The sequence below is a fragment of the Lagenorhynchus albirostris genome, chromosome 16 (assembly GCF_949774975.1).
Source record: "Lagenorhynchus albirostris chromosome 16, mLagAlb1.1, whole genome shotgun sequence".
Taxonomy (NCBI): Eukaryota; Metazoa; Chordata; class Mammalia; order Artiodactyla; family Delphinidae; genus Lagenorhynchus; species Lagenorhynchus albirostris.
Genome location: NC_083110.1, coordinates 10776663 through 10797510, shown reverse-complemented (window position 1 = coordinate 10797510; position 20848 = coordinate 10776663). Strand labels below are relative to the sequence as shown.

The 20848-nt window shown below is 41.4% G+C and overlaps 1 protein-coding gene across 2 annotated transcripts in view; it reads right to left on the bottom strand.

Annotated features, from left to right (window-relative positions):
• The window catches only part of BMS1 (BMS1 ribosome biogenesis factor), a 46139-nt gene extending 31210 nt beyond the window's left edge, over window positions 1-14929 (bottom strand). Inside the window, exons 1-11 of one of the 2 annotated variants that reach the window (XM_060126966.1) lie at window positions 14890-14929; window positions 12776-12985; window positions 11856-12046; window positions 10774-10853; window positions 7095-7283; window positions 6316-6458; window positions 5454-5575; window positions 4949-5142; window positions 3752-3891; window positions 987-1747; window positions 670-771 (exon numbers count right to left, since the gene is read on the bottom strand). In XM_060126966.1, the coding sequence (XP_059982949.1) occupies window positions 670-771; window positions 987-1747; window positions 3752-3891; window positions 4949-5142; window positions 5454-5575; window positions 6316-6458; window positions 7095-7283; window positions 10774-10853; window positions 11856-12046; window positions 12776-12951 (2098 nt within the window). In that variant the 5' untranslated portion in view covers window positions 12952-12985; window positions 14890-14929. Of the gene's footprint in view, window positions 1-669; window positions 772-986; window positions 1748-3751; window positions 3892-4948; window positions 5143-5453; window positions 5576-6315; window positions 6459-7094; window positions 7284-10773; window positions 10854-11855; window positions 12047-12775; window positions 12986-14663; window positions 14684-14889 lie in introns of those variants that run through there. The other variant, XM_060126964.1, reaches the window with a different exon arrangement.
• Between the last annotated feature and the right edge of the window lie 5919 nt (window positions 14930-20848).

The following is a 20848-nucleotide window of genomic DNA, read 5'->3' as shown; positions in this document are numbered from 1 at the left end:
TTTAAAGACAGAGCTTTCAATTATCATAAAGAGTTTCTCTTGAAGAGTGCTGAGTCTCTAATCACTAAGAGTACTTAGACAAAACCTGAATGGAAGTCAGTAAATACCAACCCCCGATTCCATGCTCCTACCTCACATATACTCCTTGGCCTTGTTCTAACCATACAGTAAATAGGGACCACAATATCAGGTTCACCACTTTATTTTCTGCATTACTGAGTCAAGCTCTTTCCAAAAAGAACATATAGACAAATTTAATAAAATATAAAATCAGAGGAGAAAGGCAAAAGGAAAAAACAGAATGAGTAATACAGAGCACTCATTCTCAGAGAGGAAAAAACACCTTTTCAGGCAGAATTATTTTTCTGGTACTAAATTCTACAGAAAAATTCATGAAGGATTTTCTACAGGGGGTACAAAATGACATAATGAAGACTATTCTTATCAAAAGTTTTATGGCAAACCCATAAATCTACTTCGTATGACTGATTTACGGTCCTCATGAGCTGATGATTAAAAACATCTGCCAAATATAAACTATGACGCCCAGGAATATCTTATGGATATCAAAAGTACCGCCCAAATCCTCTAACCAATTTCTTCATCTCCTTTTCAGAAAATAGTCTAAGAAACTAAAATGTTTCTAGATCTGAACCAGAGCTCCTTTACCTGTCCCATAAATGAGCTTTCGAAGGTTTGGAGTTGTTTGTTGCTGCCTCAGAAAGGCCTCAGCTGCCTTCCTGGAAAGGTCTTCCTTCCACTTGAGGGCACCTGAAAGGACCAACGCAGACATCAGTTAATTCTGTTTGTCTGTCCTCTCTGCTTCAAGCTCATCACTCATTCATCCTGAAATCCTTTAATGAGGTGTAATACTTGAACAGTTAACAAAATCTCCAAAACAGCAGACCCCAAATGGTAGACATTCTATTTGTAGAACATTTTCAGTGCCAAGTTTGTAACGGCAGTTAAATTAAATTTAAGCATACCTGAAGTTTCTGTGGAATAGTCATTTTCTTCCTTATAATCTTCTTCCTCTCTGAGTAAGTCTTCTATATCACTGGTCTCATCAGTTAGGTTCTCTGACCCCAGTTTCTGACTACTGACCACTTGAGAAGGCTTTGGAAACTTTTTCCTAATAACCTCTTCATTTTCTGAGTCCTCCTCCTCTGTACTGAGAGAGTTTTCTTCAGATTCATCTTCAGATGCAAATGCCTCTTCAGCTGTGCAATGACCTGAATCTGAAGTGGTGAGGGTTGCTTTTTTCATTGTCAAAGACTTCTCCAGATTCAAACTATCACTCAGATCATTAGTTTGTAACAGTCCTGGCTTACCACCTTCTCTAACAGCTTTTGATTCTAAAATATCCCTCTCTTCCTCTGCAGTGGAATCCTCTTCTTCAATGCTTTCATCAGCTTCCTCTGTTGCTTCTTCTACTGAGCTTCTCTCAAGGTCATCATCACTGTCAGCAAACGCTGGCAAATCCACCTCAACGTCTTCTTCCATCTCAAGTTTTTGCCGTTTGATACCTTTACCAGACATATACTGTTTACCAGTCATTTCAGCATCTTCCCCCTCTTCTGTTTCATCATCACTAGAGCTATTTTCCAACCTGTCACCTTCAGACATTTCTTTATCATCTTCATCATCACTATCTCCAGAATCATCTTCTTCATCTCCAAAAATGGCTTTCCGACGCACTCGACCAGTTTTTAAATCCACCTGCTTTTCCTCTTTTGGCATCCACAGCCTATATTAAAGAGAAAATGCAAAATAATTCCGTTTGTATAATAACCAGCTAATCTGCAAGTCAATAAATATGCAAAGAAATAGAAAATAATGTCAAGGAATGGTTTTAAATGACATAGCATATAAAGGAATGATGTGATGAATACTGGAATAGTTAATAAGCAAACTCATGCATATTTCCATAATACCACTCTACAAAAGAACTTATAGAGAAAATAAAGAGATAACCTTTATTAAAAAACGTCTAATTTTAGAAAGAAACTGCTCAAAAGGGAAGTGAGTGCTTAATAGATCTTTTAGAAGACCCATTAGTTCCAAGCTTGAAACAGATGATCCTTAGAGAAATGGCTGACTGCAGGTCCAAGGCAGGGAAAGTACAAAATAAGCCTGGAACATCCTGCTGTCAGAAAGCAAACAGTGCTCAAGCACTAACAGGGACACACCAAAAGGACACAGAAGACAGACTGAAGGGACAATATAAGCATCACAAAGACTAGTGATAGCAATGGGATAATAACAAATATTTTTTTAAAACTCCATTCGTCAACAGTGATACTAAAATAAAGGGGTGAAAGCTCTTTGTTAAAGAATGCCAGGGCTTCCCTGGTGGCGCAGTGGTTGAGAGTCCGCCTGCCGAGGCAGGGGACACGGGTTCGTGTCCCGGTCCGGAAGGATCCCACATGCCGCGGAGCGGCTGGGCCCGTGAGCCATGGCCGCTGAGCCTGCGCGTCCGGAGCCTGTGCTCCACAACGGGAGAGGCCACAACAGTGAGAAGCCCGCGTACTGCAAAAAAAAAAAAAAAAAAAAAAAAAGAATGCCAGCTAACTAAAAATATTCCCATTTTGAAATCACCAATGCAATGCTTGATAAAGAAAAATCATCAAGATGCCAAAAATATGGGATGAAATAAAAAACTATCAAGCTATTTAATGTAACAGTATTATATAAAACTGTAAAAAAACAATTAGAAAAATACTAAAAATTGTACTAAAAGAGAATGGATAAGTTTGAACACATCAATAATAACAAAATGATGACTATATATAAGAAACTATATAGAAAAAGGAAATGTTCACAATATAGATATAAAAATGTTACCTGTATTATAATTGTAACTATGTTAGAGTATCCATGTACACAGGGATAATTACAGGAATGCTCAAAAATGAAAAGAGCTAATAATAATGATCGTAATAACAGGGATCGTTTAGTGATACTTCTTATCTGTCAGGCACCATGATAAGTAGCTTATGTGCACTATTGTGTTTAATCATCACAACTCCTGTGAGATATTAGGAAATTAATTGATTTCCTCAAACTAGTAGGCCCACTGCACTTAATTACCATGCTATACCATCTGCTAGTTAGAGGGCAGCAGATCATTTTTTCCAAAAAATTTTTCCTGCTTTTGTATATACTTATAATAAATGATACATTAGATGATCTCAATCATTTTCAGACTAATTTTTATTGGCAGTCATAAACCACTACAATAAAACCAAAATATCCACTATGTATAAATATACAAATTCCCAACCCAGACTGATAATAATTCACATAAGCCCTATATTAGTGGAAATTAAGCCACAGGAGATATTACAACACAATCTAAGTAAAAATTTTAGAGACAAGGTATGTGGCTTCTGGACAGCAACCTGAAAAAGCTCCCTGACTCTGCTTGTTATTTTGGCCGTTAAAATAAAGCGAAGTGGCCTCAAGACTCCTAAGAAACAAAAGCAACCTATGGAAAAGGTTTTGTGAAATTTAAGGAATATTCTGAGTTTGTTAAAAAACTGAATCCTTCATATGATTTCAAGAAAATACTTCCATGTAATGTCACGTAAGTAAAGAGCCCTCAGAAATACAAGCATGTACAAAGCAAAAAGCAAAACCAAACAACCTGGAATGAATCCCACCAAAACGTTTTATGATGGCAGAATGATGTATGATATAACCTTATGTAATATAATTTTTTTTTTTAAGAACACAAAAACAGCACACTTACCCTTGATTATCTATATCCTCTGACACCAGTGGTTTGGAATCAGAAAACAGTGTCACTCTACTTGAAGCCATCTTGGCATCAATAGTGGAATGGGTGGAAATGAGACTCTGGACCAGTTCATGGGTGGGCCTCACCTCCTCCTGTCAAGGTCACCAAGAAAGGGAAAGTGAGGAATGCACAAGGATTCTGAAGAAAAATACACTGGTTTCAATCAGTTTCTCAAAATTACCTTAAACACAGTTCCTGAGAACCTTTCTTACTGCCTCAAAAAAAAAAAAAAAAAAAAAAAAGACGAAGAAAAAGAAGAATTCTTACAAGGCCTAAAATTGATCTCTGTGCTCATTAAACTTTTCCAAAGTGCATGGAGTATACAGTCTGATAACCTAAATACTGTGTTGCCAATGCTACAGAAAGCATTTACAGAAAAATCCCATTTCAGAACAGTCAAAGAAATAAAAATCTGGAGTCTATATTTTTTAAAAATCTGTTACCTTTGATACAAAAATTGCACTTCAAGGAATTTACTGCATAAAAAGACCCCTCCCAGTGGGCAAAGCTGCATATGCGAAGGCACTCACTATAGTACTTGCTCAAACCAGGGGAAACTGGGACTGAGCCCCATAGCCCTCCAAGGATTGGTTCAGTAAACAAAGTTTATCTATACGATGAAATACTACACAGCTATGAAAAAACTGAAGCAGTTCTATGAATACTAACAGGGGAAAAACAGATTCACATATTCTTAGGTGCCCTCAAAAAGTTGCAAAAGCATTTACAGTTGGATCCCATATAACAAATACTATTTCTAACACACACACAAATACCATATATATGGTATCTGCAAATAATATATAATTTAGATATATAATCTAAATAAATATGTATATGTTTAGAGAAAAACAGAAAAAAAAAAGAGAATGACCAAAGAGAGCTAGAAAACATATTGATTTTATATGATGAGAAATGGGAAGTACAGGCACCAAACTGCTTCCAAAGCTCACATTGGGGACATGGGATCCCGTGTGTCTCGGCAGCAGGAAAGTATGGAGGATGTGACTTTTACTTTCTGCTTGGTGCAATTTAAGTATATTGAACATTTACAATATGCACTGTGGCCTTTATCATAAATGTGACTAAAGAGAAAAAGCTTCAGTAAATAAAAGGTGACTACATAACTTCCCGTGACTTCCCTCTCACCGATTCCTGGAAGCCATGGCTGCCCCCAAGGTCGACATAGACCGCATCTTTGTCATACAGCACACCACCAACTCCAGAGAAAGGTGCATACACCAACTTCTCCTTCTCATTTAAACAGCGTTTCTTTTGCTGTTCAGGAAGGGCACAGGGGTCTGGGAGGAAACTGACGTCACTCACAGCAAAATCTCCTACACCTGGAAGACAGACACAGGAAGATAGCTTCAGCTGACAAGTGACTGGTGGCAGAAATGGCCCACAGTCGGAAGGCTTCAACCACAACAAGGGCACGGTTTGACACTAGCACTGTATCTCTTTAGCTAAACACCATCAGAGCAGAGGAAATTTGGTCAACTCAACACCTTGGGTGGCCAATGCAGACCTGAGTTAACTCTTAAAGCCTCCAGGAAGATGGCTCTATCTTGTTTGGCCATTTTTCAGTTTTCCTGAGAAATGAAGTCATCCCAAGAGTTTTACAAATATAGTATATTTTACAACAAAAGGATACCTGGTATGTGAATTTGGCTTTTATTTTTCAAGTGTCCTCCTCTTAGATAACCATAAAGAGACACCTTTCGGTCACACTTGATATTTGTTCGAATATCTTCTGGGTTTGTCAAATCTTCCATCCTAGAAAAATAAAACCCAATTATATGGCAGAAATAAATGTCATAGTTCTTGTACCTCTCTTCACATTTCAGTGATTCATCACATTCAGTAATCCACTACACATATTGTTTAGAAAAGTATAGAAAATACAGAAATAAGGGAGCAGAGTTCACCATCTACCAGGGGCAAAGGGAAAAACACATGACTGCATCTCTCTCAGGCTCTACAGGATACACATTCCACAAGCAAGACACCAAAAATGGGAAACAACATGGGCCTGGAGTTGAGGAAAAGTAGAGAACATATCCAGAAAAACCATTTATGGAAGAAGATTAAGCTTTGACCTGGATTTTTTAGTGTGGCTTGGATTTTGGCAGGTGGAGAAAGGGTTTTCCAGGCTGACAAAATATATGAAAAAAGCATAAAGGAAGGAAAGCACAGGGCACATCTGAGTGACTGGAGCACCACGGTCCAAAGGCAGCATCACTGAAAATTAAGGATAAAAAAGCAGGATGGGGCCCACATCCTGTAGCCTTAAATGCTTCAGAATCCTCACATTTTTCTAAACATTTCATACTTTACTCCTGAAGCCACAGCATCTTTAAGTAATGATACAAAAAAAGTAGATATTTTCCATCAAGTACAGTTCTCTCACCACTATTCAATAATAAGACAAAATAAGCTCTATTATTGTTCTTTTCCAAACTTTTTAGCTTTGCAACATATGGGTCAGGAAGAAAAAGTTTGCATTCACTTTTTACCTGTCTGCCAGGATATAAGGGTGAGAAGTCTGCCATGTAAGAGGTCTAAACTTCATAACTGTAATAAAACGGCCCAGATTGTGAATTTCTTGGTTTTGATATTCTCCGTGTACCATTCCAGAAAGGTAAAATAGCTTGGCACCCTAAATATTAAGAAAAACAAAAAATTAAATTTCAATGAAATTCTTGTCAACACTGCACCAAAATAAAGCCCTTTAAATAAGAAGCAATCCTAAGAAAGGGAGACTTCTAGTGACCCACTATGCCAATGCTTCCAGAACTTCTCTGGCTTCTTTCAGGACTCATCTTTTTAGGGCTTTGTATGAACAGAACTGCAAATATATTTAGTTTCAAGTCAAGCAGTGGCATCTATCTGGAGTATGGATACATAAGAAACAGTGAGGCTCCTGGGCACAGAAAATATTTTATGACCGATGGGACACAACACAATAGTATGGGGGAGAGGAAGGAGTGGCAGTATGTGTGCGCTATAGTTCCTGGTCCTGTAACAAGGAAAAACTTTGGACAAATTCTATTAAATCACAAATCCAAAATACTTAGAGCCAGACACTGCCTGGTCCTGGGGGATGCAGAGACAAATGAGACACATCAAGAGGTCCGGAATAAAGACTATCTCAAGGAAATATTCTAGGTACTATGAACAGATATAATAAGGAAACTAAGGAGGTGATCCTGTAAAGATGTTTGTTAATCTCTCCCACTCATTCTATTTTTAAAGGATTAGAGTGTTAGTATTCAATAACTAATTCGCTTCCTACCGGGTAGACTTCTGTCCAGAACCTGTGTTTTAGTCGCTTCTTTGTCTTCTTCAGTTGCTTATTATACTTAAAGGAATCTAGGTGAGTGAGAACGCCCATAATTTTAGGAAAGCCATGTACTTGACAGATGTTTAGGAACTCGAACGTTTCCATTTCAAACCCAAAGCTGGCATCTATAAGCATCAGAACCTAAAAACAGAAGACACAATTTCTCAAGGAGGCTACCCAAAATAGACCATCACCAAACTATGGCTCATGAGCCAAACCTGGCCCATCACTTGTTTTATAACTAAAGTTCTATTGGAACGCAGCCAGGTTGCCTTATTTACATATTGTCTACACCTACATCTGTGCTACAACCGCAGTTCAGTGATTGTAATAGAAACTGGGACCTACAAAGCCTAAAATATCTACTATCTGGCCCTTTATAGAAAAAGTTCACCAACTCCTGCTCTAGACTAAATTAAATGATTATTTAGGGAATCACCACGATAGAGAAAACACTATCCTTTGACTTGCTCTAAAAGGCAACCTTGACACAGTCTCAACCATGTTTCAAGAATGTGCATATATGAGAAATAACTTAGAAAGGGCCAGATCTAATTTGGCCCTTACCTGAAAAGTCCTCACTTCAAGAAATAAAATTTGTTTGTTTGTTTGTTTTTTGTGGTACACGGGCCTCTCACTGTTGTGGCCTCTCCCGTTGCAGAGCACAGGCTCCGGACGTGCAGGCTCAGCGGCCATGGCTCATGGGCCCAGCCACTCCGTGGCATGTGGGATCTTCCCGGGCCGGGGCACGAACCCACGTCCCCCGCATCGGCAGGCGGACTCCCAACCACTACACCACCAGGGAAGCCCAAGAAATAAAGTTTTTTGTAAGGTGTTCTTAAGCCAAATAACAGATCTCTAACAAGGAAACCAAATAACAGATCTCTGATATCCAAAAGAATGGGAGGAAGTGGTAATCAATGAAAAACATCAAAAACACGAAGAAAGCCAAACATCTTTGTTTCAATCTCCTCAGGGGAAAAAAAGTTTTCCACTGGGAAGTATGTAGTAAGAAAGCTCTACCTTAGAAGTTAATTGGTAACACGCAATTGCTCAGAAACTAAAAAAGTCTACCAGTTCAGAACTGAGTCAAAGGATAGTCATGGATGGTAATCTGTAAGAAAATACAAGTACATAAGACCAATTTTTAAAATTTATACTCTTCAAACATGCAAAACAATTTCACAGTTGATTCCTAGCGACTTAAGACATCTCTGTCCTCATCTTTCTGTAGTTAACTAAAAATAACTGGAAAAAAAGAACAGAAAAACTTAATCTTTGATTAAACTAGAGAACATTCATAATCCTAAACCACAAAATACATGAAGGTGGACCACTGAGCATTGTGAGGAAGCATAGCTGTGTGGGCTGGCTGTGGAGTATTCCTACACCCCATTTGATACCATGGCGTGACAAGTTGCAAGCAGTCGGTTGTAGAGTCAGAACAGGTGGGTGGCAAACAGTCCCTGAGCTGACAATCTTTGTCGACTAAAGATAAGTAAAGCCTCTATTACTCCTCCAATGTTCATACATGTGTACGCGCACACACACACAAGCGCGAATCCATGTACTGTGTGCCTTCGCTGTGACTTTGGAAGCTTTATAACCCAGAACAGAGCAATCAACATTAAGCTAGGCTGGGCTTCCCTGGTGGTGCAGTGGTTAAGAATCTGCCTGCCAACGCAGGGGACATGGGTTCGAGCCCTGGTCCGGGAAAACCCCACATGCCGTGGAGCAACTGGGCCCGTGCGCCACAACTACTGGGCGTGCGCTCTAGAGCCCAAGCGCCTAGAGCCCACGCACCTGGAGCTCATGCTCCGCAACAGGAGAAGCCACTGCAATGAGAGGCCCGCACACCGCAACCAAGAGTAGCCCCCGCTCACCGCAACTAGGGAAAGCCCGCACACAGCAACAAAGACCCATTGCAGCCAAATATAAATAAAACGAAAATAAAAACAAAAACAAAAAAAAATTAAGCTAGGCTAAGTAAATAATGGTACATACAACAGAATACTTAAAAATAATGAGGTTGAACTTAGTGCTTATTTTATACCTCCAAGACATACTAAGTGAAAGAAAGCAAAGCACAGAACACTGTGTATGATAAACAGTGTGTGCTTTAAAAGGGTTATATGTGTATTTATATACGTATCTGGAAAATACTGCTGAGGGGGACTGAGAGACTAGGGGTCAGAGCAAGGAAAGCAAAATCATGCATCGTGCATACCCTGTAGCACAGTTTGAGTATCTTACCAAATGCATGTGTTCCTTTTTAAATCTTAAAAAGATGCATATGAAAGGCATCTTTCTTAATATGTGTATGCTTTTAAGATTAGTATACAATATACGTTACATAAAAGAGAAACTAATGACATGCTGAACTATTTCAATCATTTCAAGTACACAAGATTTAATAAGTTTATACTATTTTGTGTTGGCAATAACACACTTATTTTTATTAATGGCAGCATTACATATTCAAAATTTGAATGGGACTTATTTTCTGATATTAAGATGGTACAACTGTAACATCTATATTAAATTACTTTTTATTTTAGTTTTAGGAGACTTCCTGAGTCAAAGGGTAAAATCTGTAGCTCATTGTCCCAAACAGCTCTTCAGAGGTGTTAAATAAAAAAAAAAAAAAAACCAACGAGGTATCCGTTACCCCGCACTTCCTAATCAATATGGTTTAATTTTTTTTTCCTTTTTGGCTTATTTTTGCTAGTTTTTTTTGTTTGTTTGTTTGTTTTTGCGGTACGCGGGCCTCTCACTGCTGTGGCCTCTCCCGTTGCGGAGCACAGGCTCCAGATGCGCAGGCTCAGCGGCCATGGCCCACGGGCCCAGCCACTCCGCGGCATGTGGGATCTTCCCGGACCGGGGCACGAACCTGTGTCCCCCGCATCGGCAGGCGGACTCTCAACCACTGCGCCACCAGGGAAGCCCTATTTTTGCTAGTTTTAAAGGTAATTAATAGACATTAACATTTCTGTAAATGCAATCAAGGCTGTACAATTTCCAGATGCTGAGTGCAGTACAGATTTTCTATTATAAACTCTGACAACTTCTCAAGAGTAATCCATGAGATTTTTTACCCAATATGGTAAAAAGATCCATATTTTATCATAATCATTAAGAACAGAGTTTCTGGCACCATCAAGAGCAGAATTCTCATCCTCAGAAAAATTGCTTAAATTCTGGGAGCCTCGACTTCATCATACATAAACTAGAGATAACACCTACTTACCTCTAAGGCATACTGGGGGATTAGATGAGCTAAATTTGTAGAAAGCTGTTAGCACAGTGCCTAGTAAGGGTCCAAGAAATGGTACTATTATAAACTTGTATGTATGTATGCATATCTTAATGAGCTTTTATTAGCTACATTCATTAAAGGTTTTCTCTGACCTACGGTCTACTTTTAGATTTCAGAATACATTTCATTATGCACATTCTATTTTTACTATAACAAATATTGTCATCATCAATTCAAACACATCTTTTGTATCCCTGATGATACTCATCATTTTTTTAATAATCTTAAATCTTTCTTCCCTTCAACATGGGATAAATAACTTATCACATTGCTGTAAATCCCCATCAGAAACCCATGCTGCCCCCAATGACTTACCAAATCCGCTACTTTAGCCAGATCAATCATCATGTTAATGTCACATCCACATTCAATAATGGTGAGTCTGCGCTTTTTACCTATAAGTGAAAAGACGAAAATTTTACTTTTAAAAAGCCTTGGAAAAAAATCTGTTAACTCTAATTATTATTTTTAATTGCATCTAGTAAAGCACCTTGTACATTCACAAGAGTATGCCAGAAGTTCATTTTTATAGGAGAAAACTGATCAAATAAAGTAAATATCAAATAAAGTAAATTAGTTTTCTTGTTAGGTTCTCTAATTTTAAAATAATATCAAAAGCCTACCCATAGGAATCAAGTGCTCAAATAGGTAAAATTCCAACTGGAATGGGCAGACAAGTAGGCTTCATGATGGCTGTGATCCTACTGTTCAGCAGTGGGCCAAAGCTTCTATCTCTATCAAAGCTTCCCCTGTTCTCACTACAGAGAAAAAACCCTCAAACCTAATGCAACAGAATGTTCATGGAGCAATCATTATTTCAAATTAAGCTAAAAACAAATCAGTCAAAATGATGGGAATGCCTTAAAGAAAAAGAAAAGCCTCAATCCAACTATATTATTACTATGAGAAGAGATTTCAGATTCTACCACTGCCATCTGGGAATTTGTTTCATCCTCCCTCAGACTTTAGAAACATCACCATTTCCCAGAGCAGACAAGTTCTCACAGGAAAAAGAAAGGAAAAACTCCCTCACTTCCACAAGAACGTGGCTTCAGGAGGGCAAACAGGTGCACCTGGTACATAGCAGGTACTCATTATCTGTTAAATGAAGGTGCTCACCATAACCAAGCCAGCCTGCCCAGGCCTGCCAAGCCTTTCAGAGGAGCACAGCTGGCAAATGCATACAACAGTTACAATAGGTATACATCTACACCATTATTATCTCTGGGAATCTATCCTTTTCTGAAGCTACAGCCACCTTAAGAAAAGTACAAGAGCAGTAACATGGAGTGACAATATTACTTTACCATTTACCAGTGAAGAAAATGTTAAACAAAGACATGCATGTCCCACAGATGACAACACCTGCCATGTCAGTCTGTGACAGCACCTCCTACCTGACACGATTGTCACAGGGCCTCTGATCTCTGTCAGCTTCTGCCTGGTAAAGTTCCGAATGAGGCACTGGATCAAAGTGCTCTTTCCAACTTTTGGAGGCCCCATCACCACTACCACTATTGGTGGGGGCTCTAGTGGAGTTCGATCAACCACTGGAATGTGATGCTTTTTTGTCTTCAAATCCTGAGTCCTATTTGTTTAAAAAAAAAAAAAAGTAAATTCACTTTCAAAATATAAAAAGCATCATCCCTAGAAGCACAAACTTTAAAGAGAGCAGAACGGACAATATGTGAATACAATTAGCTTGTTGACTTCTGGCGCCAATCCAAATAACCACTTCAGTAAATATATACAACACAATAGCAGAGCTGAAAACTATATACACCTTAAATCTGATTGCCTTATTAGTTGACTTTAATAGTTTAAAAAGAAAACAAGAGGCAAACATGGAGGCAGTGTACCATAATAAATAAAAGGAGAGGCTATTGGGTTAAATTTGGCTCTCCTACTAGGAGAAGTTAATTCAATAATGTTTAAAGTACACTGCCTTTAAAGTACATATAATAAGGACCCATTAAATAAAGCTGTTTAATACTACATACTCCAATTATATGAAACATATCCAGAAAATAACACAAGCACACCTGTTACCATAGAGATTGTTTAAAGTTTACAAACAAAACAAATTCTATAAAGAAAAACTCTTTTTCTCTTGGACAAAAGAACCCCATCAGTGTGCAGATGCTGGAGGCAAAGTGACATCCACAGCAAAGACTTCTCACATTTCAGTAAAAGAAATATGACTTGCACCTCCATGTCCTTCAGAGTTGGAACAGACTCATGAATCCGAACCTCTGGAGAGGCTCCTACTATTTAAAAAGAATAATTGGAAGAACCACTAGACTCCAGCTAAACATACCTATGAAAGGACCTCGCCATCCGCACAGCAGACTGGACTGCAAATGCTTTGGGGTTTCGCTTCCGGGCATCTTCCTCATCTCCAATTTGGAGATCCTGCAGACGACGTTTCTTCTTCTTTTCAGCTTTGGGCCCACTGTTTTTCTTTCTATGTTTCTTCTGGTCCTTAGTCTCCATAGTAGCTTTTTACCAATCCACAACTAACTCTAACCTACAGTGAGTTGGGTGGGGGCAGGGGAAGCATTTTACAATCCAGAAAACACCCAGAGAAAAACAGTAAATTTCATTTACTTCTTTACGAAAAGATATGTATTTGTTTACCCAACAGGTGTGGAAACTGCTTAATTTTATCCCGACTTTTGGCACTTCCCTGGTGGCGCAGTGGTTAAGAATCCGCCTGCCAATGCAGGGGACACGGGTTCGAGCCCTGATCTGGGAAGATCCCACGCACCGCAGAGCAGCTAAGCCCGTGCGCCACAACTACTGAACCTGAGCTCTAGAGCTCGCGAGCCACAACTACTGAGCCCTCGTGCCGCAACTACTGAAGCCGGCATGCCTAGAGCCCGTGGTCCGTGGCAACAAGTCCGTGTTGCCCGTGGCAACAAGAGAAGCCACCGCAACGAGAAGCCCGTGCACCGCAACGAAGAGCAGCCCTCGCTCACTGCAACTAAAGAAAGCCCGGGCGCAGCGACGAAGACCCAACGCAGCCAAAGACAAAATAATTATCACCAATTTCACTTATCTCTATTATGCTATAAATTAGTTACCTCTGCTTAAGTTACTTTTTATTTGTCCTAAATGTCTACATTAGCACTGTCCATTTCTGCAATGATGAAAATATTCTATATTTTTCAGCACAGTAGCCACCAGCCACATGTAGCTACTGAGAACTTAAAATGTACCTAGTGAAACTGAGAAACTTAATTTTAAATTTTATTTAATTTTAATTAACTCAACTCTAAATTTAAATAGCCATATGTGACTAGTGGTTACCATACTAACTCAGCCCTAAATATCAACTGGACTAATGAAGTGGCCTCCAAACTTACACTATTTTTAAGATATTTTATTCTGAAAAACTAAATCATTTTAACAACCCTCCAACATAATAGCAGTATTACTTTTACAACTGTTGAATATGTAAAATTTTCAAGTTCTAATACTCATCTATATGCCTTTAAAAAACAGCAGTATCTCCGTGCGTGAGATCTGACTGACTCTGGATGATGCCTGGACACCACATGGATTTGTAGAAACCCTTACAATGATTTCTGAGAGGCCCAGGAATTTATGGCCCATAAGTGGGAAACCACTGGATTAGAGAGTTCTTTAGAAAATTGGGTCGCATACAATCTGCTGCGCTTGCTTGAAAAAAAGAAGGGGTGGGGTGGGGGGGGTCACTTCATTCAATTAAGGTACTGAATTCATTTCAGTTCGATATATATTTGCATCGGCCTATAATGCACCAGGCATTGTGCATGGAGACGGCTACAGCTGCGATCTGAACTAGTGGAAGAAATATAAACCCATGTCTTCTGTACCATGCTATAAGGGCCGCATCAGAAGTCTGCACAACCGCTGGAGGTCAGCCAGAGGTTTCCCACGGACACACACCAGAGGAAACAGAAAGTCCACATATACCAGCATAATGTCAAAAAATCCTAGCCGGGAGTCAGGAGAGCTGGGTTCTAGGAACGCTTTCACTAAACAGCTGTAGAATTCCAGAGACATTATTTTTTTTCTCCACTATATTTGGGTTCCGACTTGTACTGATGCCTTCCTCCTTTTTTCGGGGTATAGAGGTGGGAAAAGCACAATTTGGAGTCCACAGATCTGGCTCCGGTTTAAGTCACCTGCTAGGATTACCCCGGTAGGAAACGACCTCTCACCTCTCCCTGTCACCTCCCCTCCCGGTCCCGGCTCTCTGCGTGAATTCATTCAGCACTTCTCCGGCAGGTACCAAATATGTCTGCCCGGGCCACGAGGCGCTGCCCGGGGGCAGACTGTCCGAGAGAACCGAGCGAGGACCTTACCACGCGCGCGACTCGCGACCCTCCCGGAGTCCCAGCCCCGAAGACCCCACCGCCGCCGCCTAACCCAGCACGCGACCGTTACCGGGAACGCAACTGCTGCTCCTCCTCAGGCCCGCACAGACAGCGCCGGAAACGGAAATGCAACGTACCCGAGGACTCTACACGCCGGCGGGAAACAAGGAGGCCAAAGAAAGAGAACTGCGGAGGGACGACTTTCAGGGGAAGACCGAAGGGCGGCTCGTGATTGGCTGAGGGCGGACGCAGGCAAACTCTGCGCGGTGCTCTCCACCTGGAGCCCCGCCCCGCCGCCGCTGCCGCGCCGCGGGGCGCCGCTTCGCAGCCCAGCGTACGCACGGCACTGGTGATACCCTGAGTCTCCGAGCCCCGGGTGCAGCGCACGACCGAGTTCACCCGGAGGCCGTGGTGACGGTGCGGCATGGTACCAGCTCCCTGGTTCGGGACAACAGCCAGAAATAACACATTTATCCTGGTCATCCCGGAGTCACTGCGCCGGCCCACTCCTGAAGCCCCAGGCACTGCGTCCTCCGACTGGCCCAATGGAATAGCACTCGGCTGGGAGTCTCAATGGTTGGTCCGCTTGCTCATCCTTAAAGATGACAGGGCTGGAGATTTCTCGGACGTCTTTAGTGCTAGGACCCTCTTTTGCTGGGACCAACAGCCTCTTAGGGCAGGGACAGACTCTGACCCAGCACGAAATGCTTTGGCCTTTCTCTGTTGCAGGAAAAAGAGCTTTCCCTGGGGGATGCCCGTCTTGCCGTTTTCTTGAAGCACAGCTTTGCCTTCCCAGGGCTCTGCCCATTCCCACCTCTCGGGTGAGCTAGAATGCCCTAGTGCCTACAAAGCTAGGTACATTTTCAGAGTTTGAATCTCCCTCTTGTCTTGGAGGCTTTCTTTTCAATATGATCCCACCAAAGCACCCGAGGCTCAGTTCTTCTACCTCACAAAACTAGGCTCATCTATGCTTCATGCCTTTCCACAGCGGACCTGTTCAGCATCCCACAGGTATTCACTCCGCCTACACTACACGTTCTGTGCTGTGCTTGGGAGGCTACTGTATAGGGCACACACTTCTCTCATCTGTGAAGAGCTTATAATTTTGTGACACCCTGCAACACTGTTCCCCTCACTTCTTGGAGATTTCAGTGTACAGGTACGTAATCCTTCTAACAACCTCTTGGCTCCATGAATCCCACTTCTATCCTCTTTCTTACCTCAGACTCTCACTCTCCCTGTGATCACACACCCTAGACTTTGTCCCGTTCAAGGAATGGAACCCTGGAAGCATCCCACTATAACCACCACCTGCTTTCTTTACAGGTTACTCCCTCTAATGCCCTGAAATCAAGACTTCGTAACCCTACCCACACCTCCAACCCACATCGTACTACCTTATTCCCTTATGACTTCTCCCTCCCTAGTAACCTAGCTTAAACTCCATGGTCAATCATTATCAGCAGTGTCTTGCATCCTCAACTCCCTCACCTCCCTGTCGCCTCATCATACCTGCTTGGTAAATTGAGAGCCCTGGATAAAGCCAATTGCCCATCTACTCCATACTACAGCAGTGCATGGCTGGAGGAAAACCCAGAACCATGCTGACTACTCTCACTTTAATAATTCTAACTTTGCCTGGTCTATGCCATTCTTCTAAATGTGTATTTCACACCTCCTCTTCCCTCTTCAATCCTTCTCACCACCTCCCCCTTCCTTGCTTTCTACTTCACTGAGAAAATGGAAGTGGAGACTCCCGCCACCAAAGACTTCCACCACATCCAGCTGTGTCCCTCTCTGCTGCCTGCCTGTTACTGTAGATGAACTACCCCTGTGTCCACCTAAAGGAATTCTGTACTTGAGTGCTGGATCCCATCATCCCTTACTACTCCAGGGCGTCACTCCAGCCCGTCTATTCTTTCCCCAGCATCATCAGTCTTTATTGGACTATTCCCATCACACAGCACGTAGTTATTTCTCTCATCTTCAAAACGAACTCCACTTGACCCCATTTCCTCTGTCTGTTACTGCACCTTTCCCCTGCTCCCCTTTGAGGCAAAATTTCACAAAAGAACTGTCAATATGTTTTCTGGTTCCTCTCCTCCTATTCTTTGATTCACTTTGCTCCCAGAATACCACCTACCACCCTGGCTGCTCCTCCACGGTGGCCTTTGCTGGTTCTCCCACTCCTGCCTGACCTATTAAAGTGACAGCCCACAGGGCTCAGCCTTTGGTCTTCTTCTGTGTCTATACTTATTCCCTTGGTGATTTCATTCTGTCTTTTAGTTTTATATGCCATCTGTATCAGTCACTGATTGACTGTAACTGTGCTACAAATTCATCCTTCATTACCCACTCTGCAAAAATGGAGTTAGGCCCTTTATATTTACTTTGACACTGGTATGATGTTAGGTTTTGTCAATAGAGGGTGACGGAGAGACTTTGCAGGAGGAAGCAGTCTTTCTTCCTGGTTCTGCTGTGCTTCCTGGCTGGGCTTCTGAAGGTGGGTACTTCTCCAGGGCCAGCTCCTCCGGTATGTGGTGGCCAGCAGCCCCCCATTCCCCCATCCCAACTTCCCAGCAGTTTTGTCGTGGCGTGACTCTCCCAAGACACCGCCCCTTTCCCCAGCACCTAAAGAGGGATTTCCAACAAGTTCCAGTGGTGCAGCACCACAGGGACTCCCCTGACACTGGTAGGCCATGGCCACACCCCTCCAATGAGGTCTGGATCTCAGCGGTTGGGGGGCAAGTATGGGGCTGGGGGAGGGACCTCTTCCTGGGCCTTCCACCTCCACCCTAGGGTAGCGGCTGCTCCTCACATCTGCTGTTCTTATAGGCTTTAGAGTTCTCTTTACTTCTTACTAAGTCCATTACTCATTGCTCTAATTCCCTGTTGTAGTTAATAATTCTTGGGGTTTTTTGCACAGTTAATTCAGTAATTTTATATTCTCCTTTTATCATTTGTTATAAGTTTCTTAAATAAGAGAATTTCATAGGCTATGATATGTCACCAATGACATGTACAAAATAAGTTATAGGAAGAGATTATGTTTACACACACTTCAGCAATAGTGATATGGATGACTTATTCTGGAACACACTATAAGCCTTAAAATTCAGTAATTGGGAAATTAAAGGCTAAAAATATGCAGATTTGTAGCAAAACACACTGCAGAATAAATCAAATATCTCTCAGCAATGGAAAATAATAACAACCACTATTTAATTGTTAAACAGTAAAAATAGCTAACATTTATTTAGCATGGGAAAGACACCTTAGTAAGCATTTTACATTTCATCTCATTTATTCCTCACAAAACCACAGTCAGTAAGGTATATTTTTATTGTCAATTTATTACTAAGGAAAATGAGGCAAAGAGAGCTTTAGTAGCTGGTGATTTCTTAACAGTGTCAGGATCAAGACTTAAACCAGGTAGTTTGACACCAAGGCTAATACAGGAGAAATGAGAAACTAATATTTCTCAAGAAAATACTGCAAACACACTGAAAACTAAGCATCTGTATTATAACTCTTCCTGTAGTATTAGAAAATAGAATCCAAACTGGATTGGGCAAATGGAGGATGTATTGGTTAATAGAGCTGACAGGCCCAAGAGTATAAATTACTTCAAGAAAAGCTTGATTCAAGGGCACACATAATGGCACATCTCTCCATTTGCGGTTATGTTTTCCTTTATCATGTATTTAGGCTTCATTTGGTATCAAGATGGCTCTCAGCAGCAATAAGTCCACATCCACCAGATTAAATTTCAAAGAGGAAAGGAAAGGAGAGGGTTGAGGAAGAAGGGAAATGAGAAAGAGATACTTCCATAGAAGTCGTAGCCTGTAACTGTTGAATTGTAAAATACCATCCTGTAATAATTCTTAACATAAACTTTGCCTGTTCAAATTACAGTGTGGTTTCTTTTTCCCGATTGGACCCTGATCAATATAATATCATTTGCCAACGACTCCCAAATTTGTATCAATGACTCAGACCTCTCTCCTGAACTCCAGCCACCTCCCTGACAATCCAGCTGGATGTCAAATAGACATCTCAAACGTAACAGGCCCTAATGGAACTAATGATCTTCTCTCTAACCGGCTGCCCAGCTTTTATCTCAGGTGATGACAGTTCTGTCCATAAACATGATTAGGCCAAATGCCGTGGACACATCCTGGCCTCCTCTCTTTTTCTATCCTCCATATCTAACCTGTCAGGAAATTGCTGTTGATCCTACCTTTAAAATATAACCAGTATCCAACCACGTATCACCATCTCCAGTACTCCTGCTCTGGGCTGAGCCCCATCTTACCACACATGGGTTACTGCACGGCCTCTTAGTCCTCCTCCAACCACCCTTACCCTTGCACAGTCACTTCACAATGCAGCAGCCAGAGTGATCCTGTAAAAACATAAGGCATCAGTCGCAATTTAAACTGGTATAAACCCCTTGGAAGATGGTTTGGCATATCTATTATTACTGAGCATACACCTACTCTACAAGCCAGAGACAGAAATATATACTGAAAGACATGTACAAGAATGTTCATAGCATTGTCCAAACTTGGAAAACCCCAAAAGTCCATCAATAGAAGCAGGAATAAACTATAGTATATTCATACAATGGAATAATAGGTAACGATGAAAATAAGCTGCCTTGAGCAACAACACAGATGATATTTAGCAAAAGAAGCAAGACACAAGAGAATATGTTGTATGACTCCATTTATATAAAATTTGAAACTAGGCAATAGAAGTCAAGATAATTTACTTTTGTAGAGGAGGGGATGTATGACTAGGTTGGGTCCTGGGGACAGCTTCTCGAATGCCAGTGACGTTCTCTTTCCTCATCTGGTGCTAACTGATGGGTATGTTTACTTTGTAAATATTTATTGGGCTGTACACATGTGCTTTGTGTGCTTTCTGAGTGTATATTATATTTAATTTTCAAGTTTATAAAACAAGTAAGATCATGTCATTCATCTGCTCAAAGCCCTTCAACGGCATCCATTTCACTTCAGGAAAAAGTCAAAATCCTTACAATAACCTCCCAGCTCTGCAGACTTCGGTCCCATCTTCTCAGACCTCATTTCCTATTACACTCTCCTTTGCTTACTGGACTTCAGTGCCACTGGCCTCCTTGCTCTTCCTTGAAGATGCAGGCATGTTCCTGCCTTTGAGTCTCTGCACTGGTTTCTCTTCCTTCAGATATTCATGTAGCCAGTTCCTTCACCTCCTTTAAGCTTTTGCTCAACTGTCCCCTCTCTCTGAAGCCTTTTCTGACTTCCTACCCTCACCCCCAGTGCTCTTATCCTGACCTAATTTTTATAGCATTTATCACCTTGAAACATACAAACATGTAATTAACTATCTCTCTCTGCTAAAGGCAGGGAATTTTGTATGTTTTATTCACTGGTACAAGTGGCTAGAACAGTGCCTGGCATATATAATACCTGTTTGTTGAATAATGAATGGATTTAAATGAAAATGTGGTGGCATCTTCTGACATGATCCCAATGACCCCCACCCGCTGGTAATTCACACCTTTGAATTCACCCTGGAGTTCGAAGCCGGACCTACTGACTCGCTTCTAATGAATGGAATCTAACAAAAGTGATTGGATGTCACCTCCGTGGTTAAGTTATAAATGACTGTGACTTCCTTCCTGTGGGTATACTCTCTCCTGCCATCTCAGATTGCACACTTTCATGAAGCAGGCTGAGGACAGCCTCCAAGTGTTCCTCTCAAGTGAGGGACTGAGGCCCTCAGGCTAAGAGCCTGCACAGACCTGAATCCTGCCAACAACCATGGTGAGTGAGCCTTGAAGCTTATCTTTCCCCAGTCGACCTTTGAGATGATAACAGCCAAGACTGTGGTCTGTCAGAGACCCTAGGCCAGAGGGACCCATCTAAGCTGTGCCCAGATCCTGACCCACAGAAACTGTGAGATAAAAGTGTTGCTGTAAGCCACTAAGTTTTGGGGTAATTTGTTACACAGCAATAAATAACTAATACAGGAAAACAAAA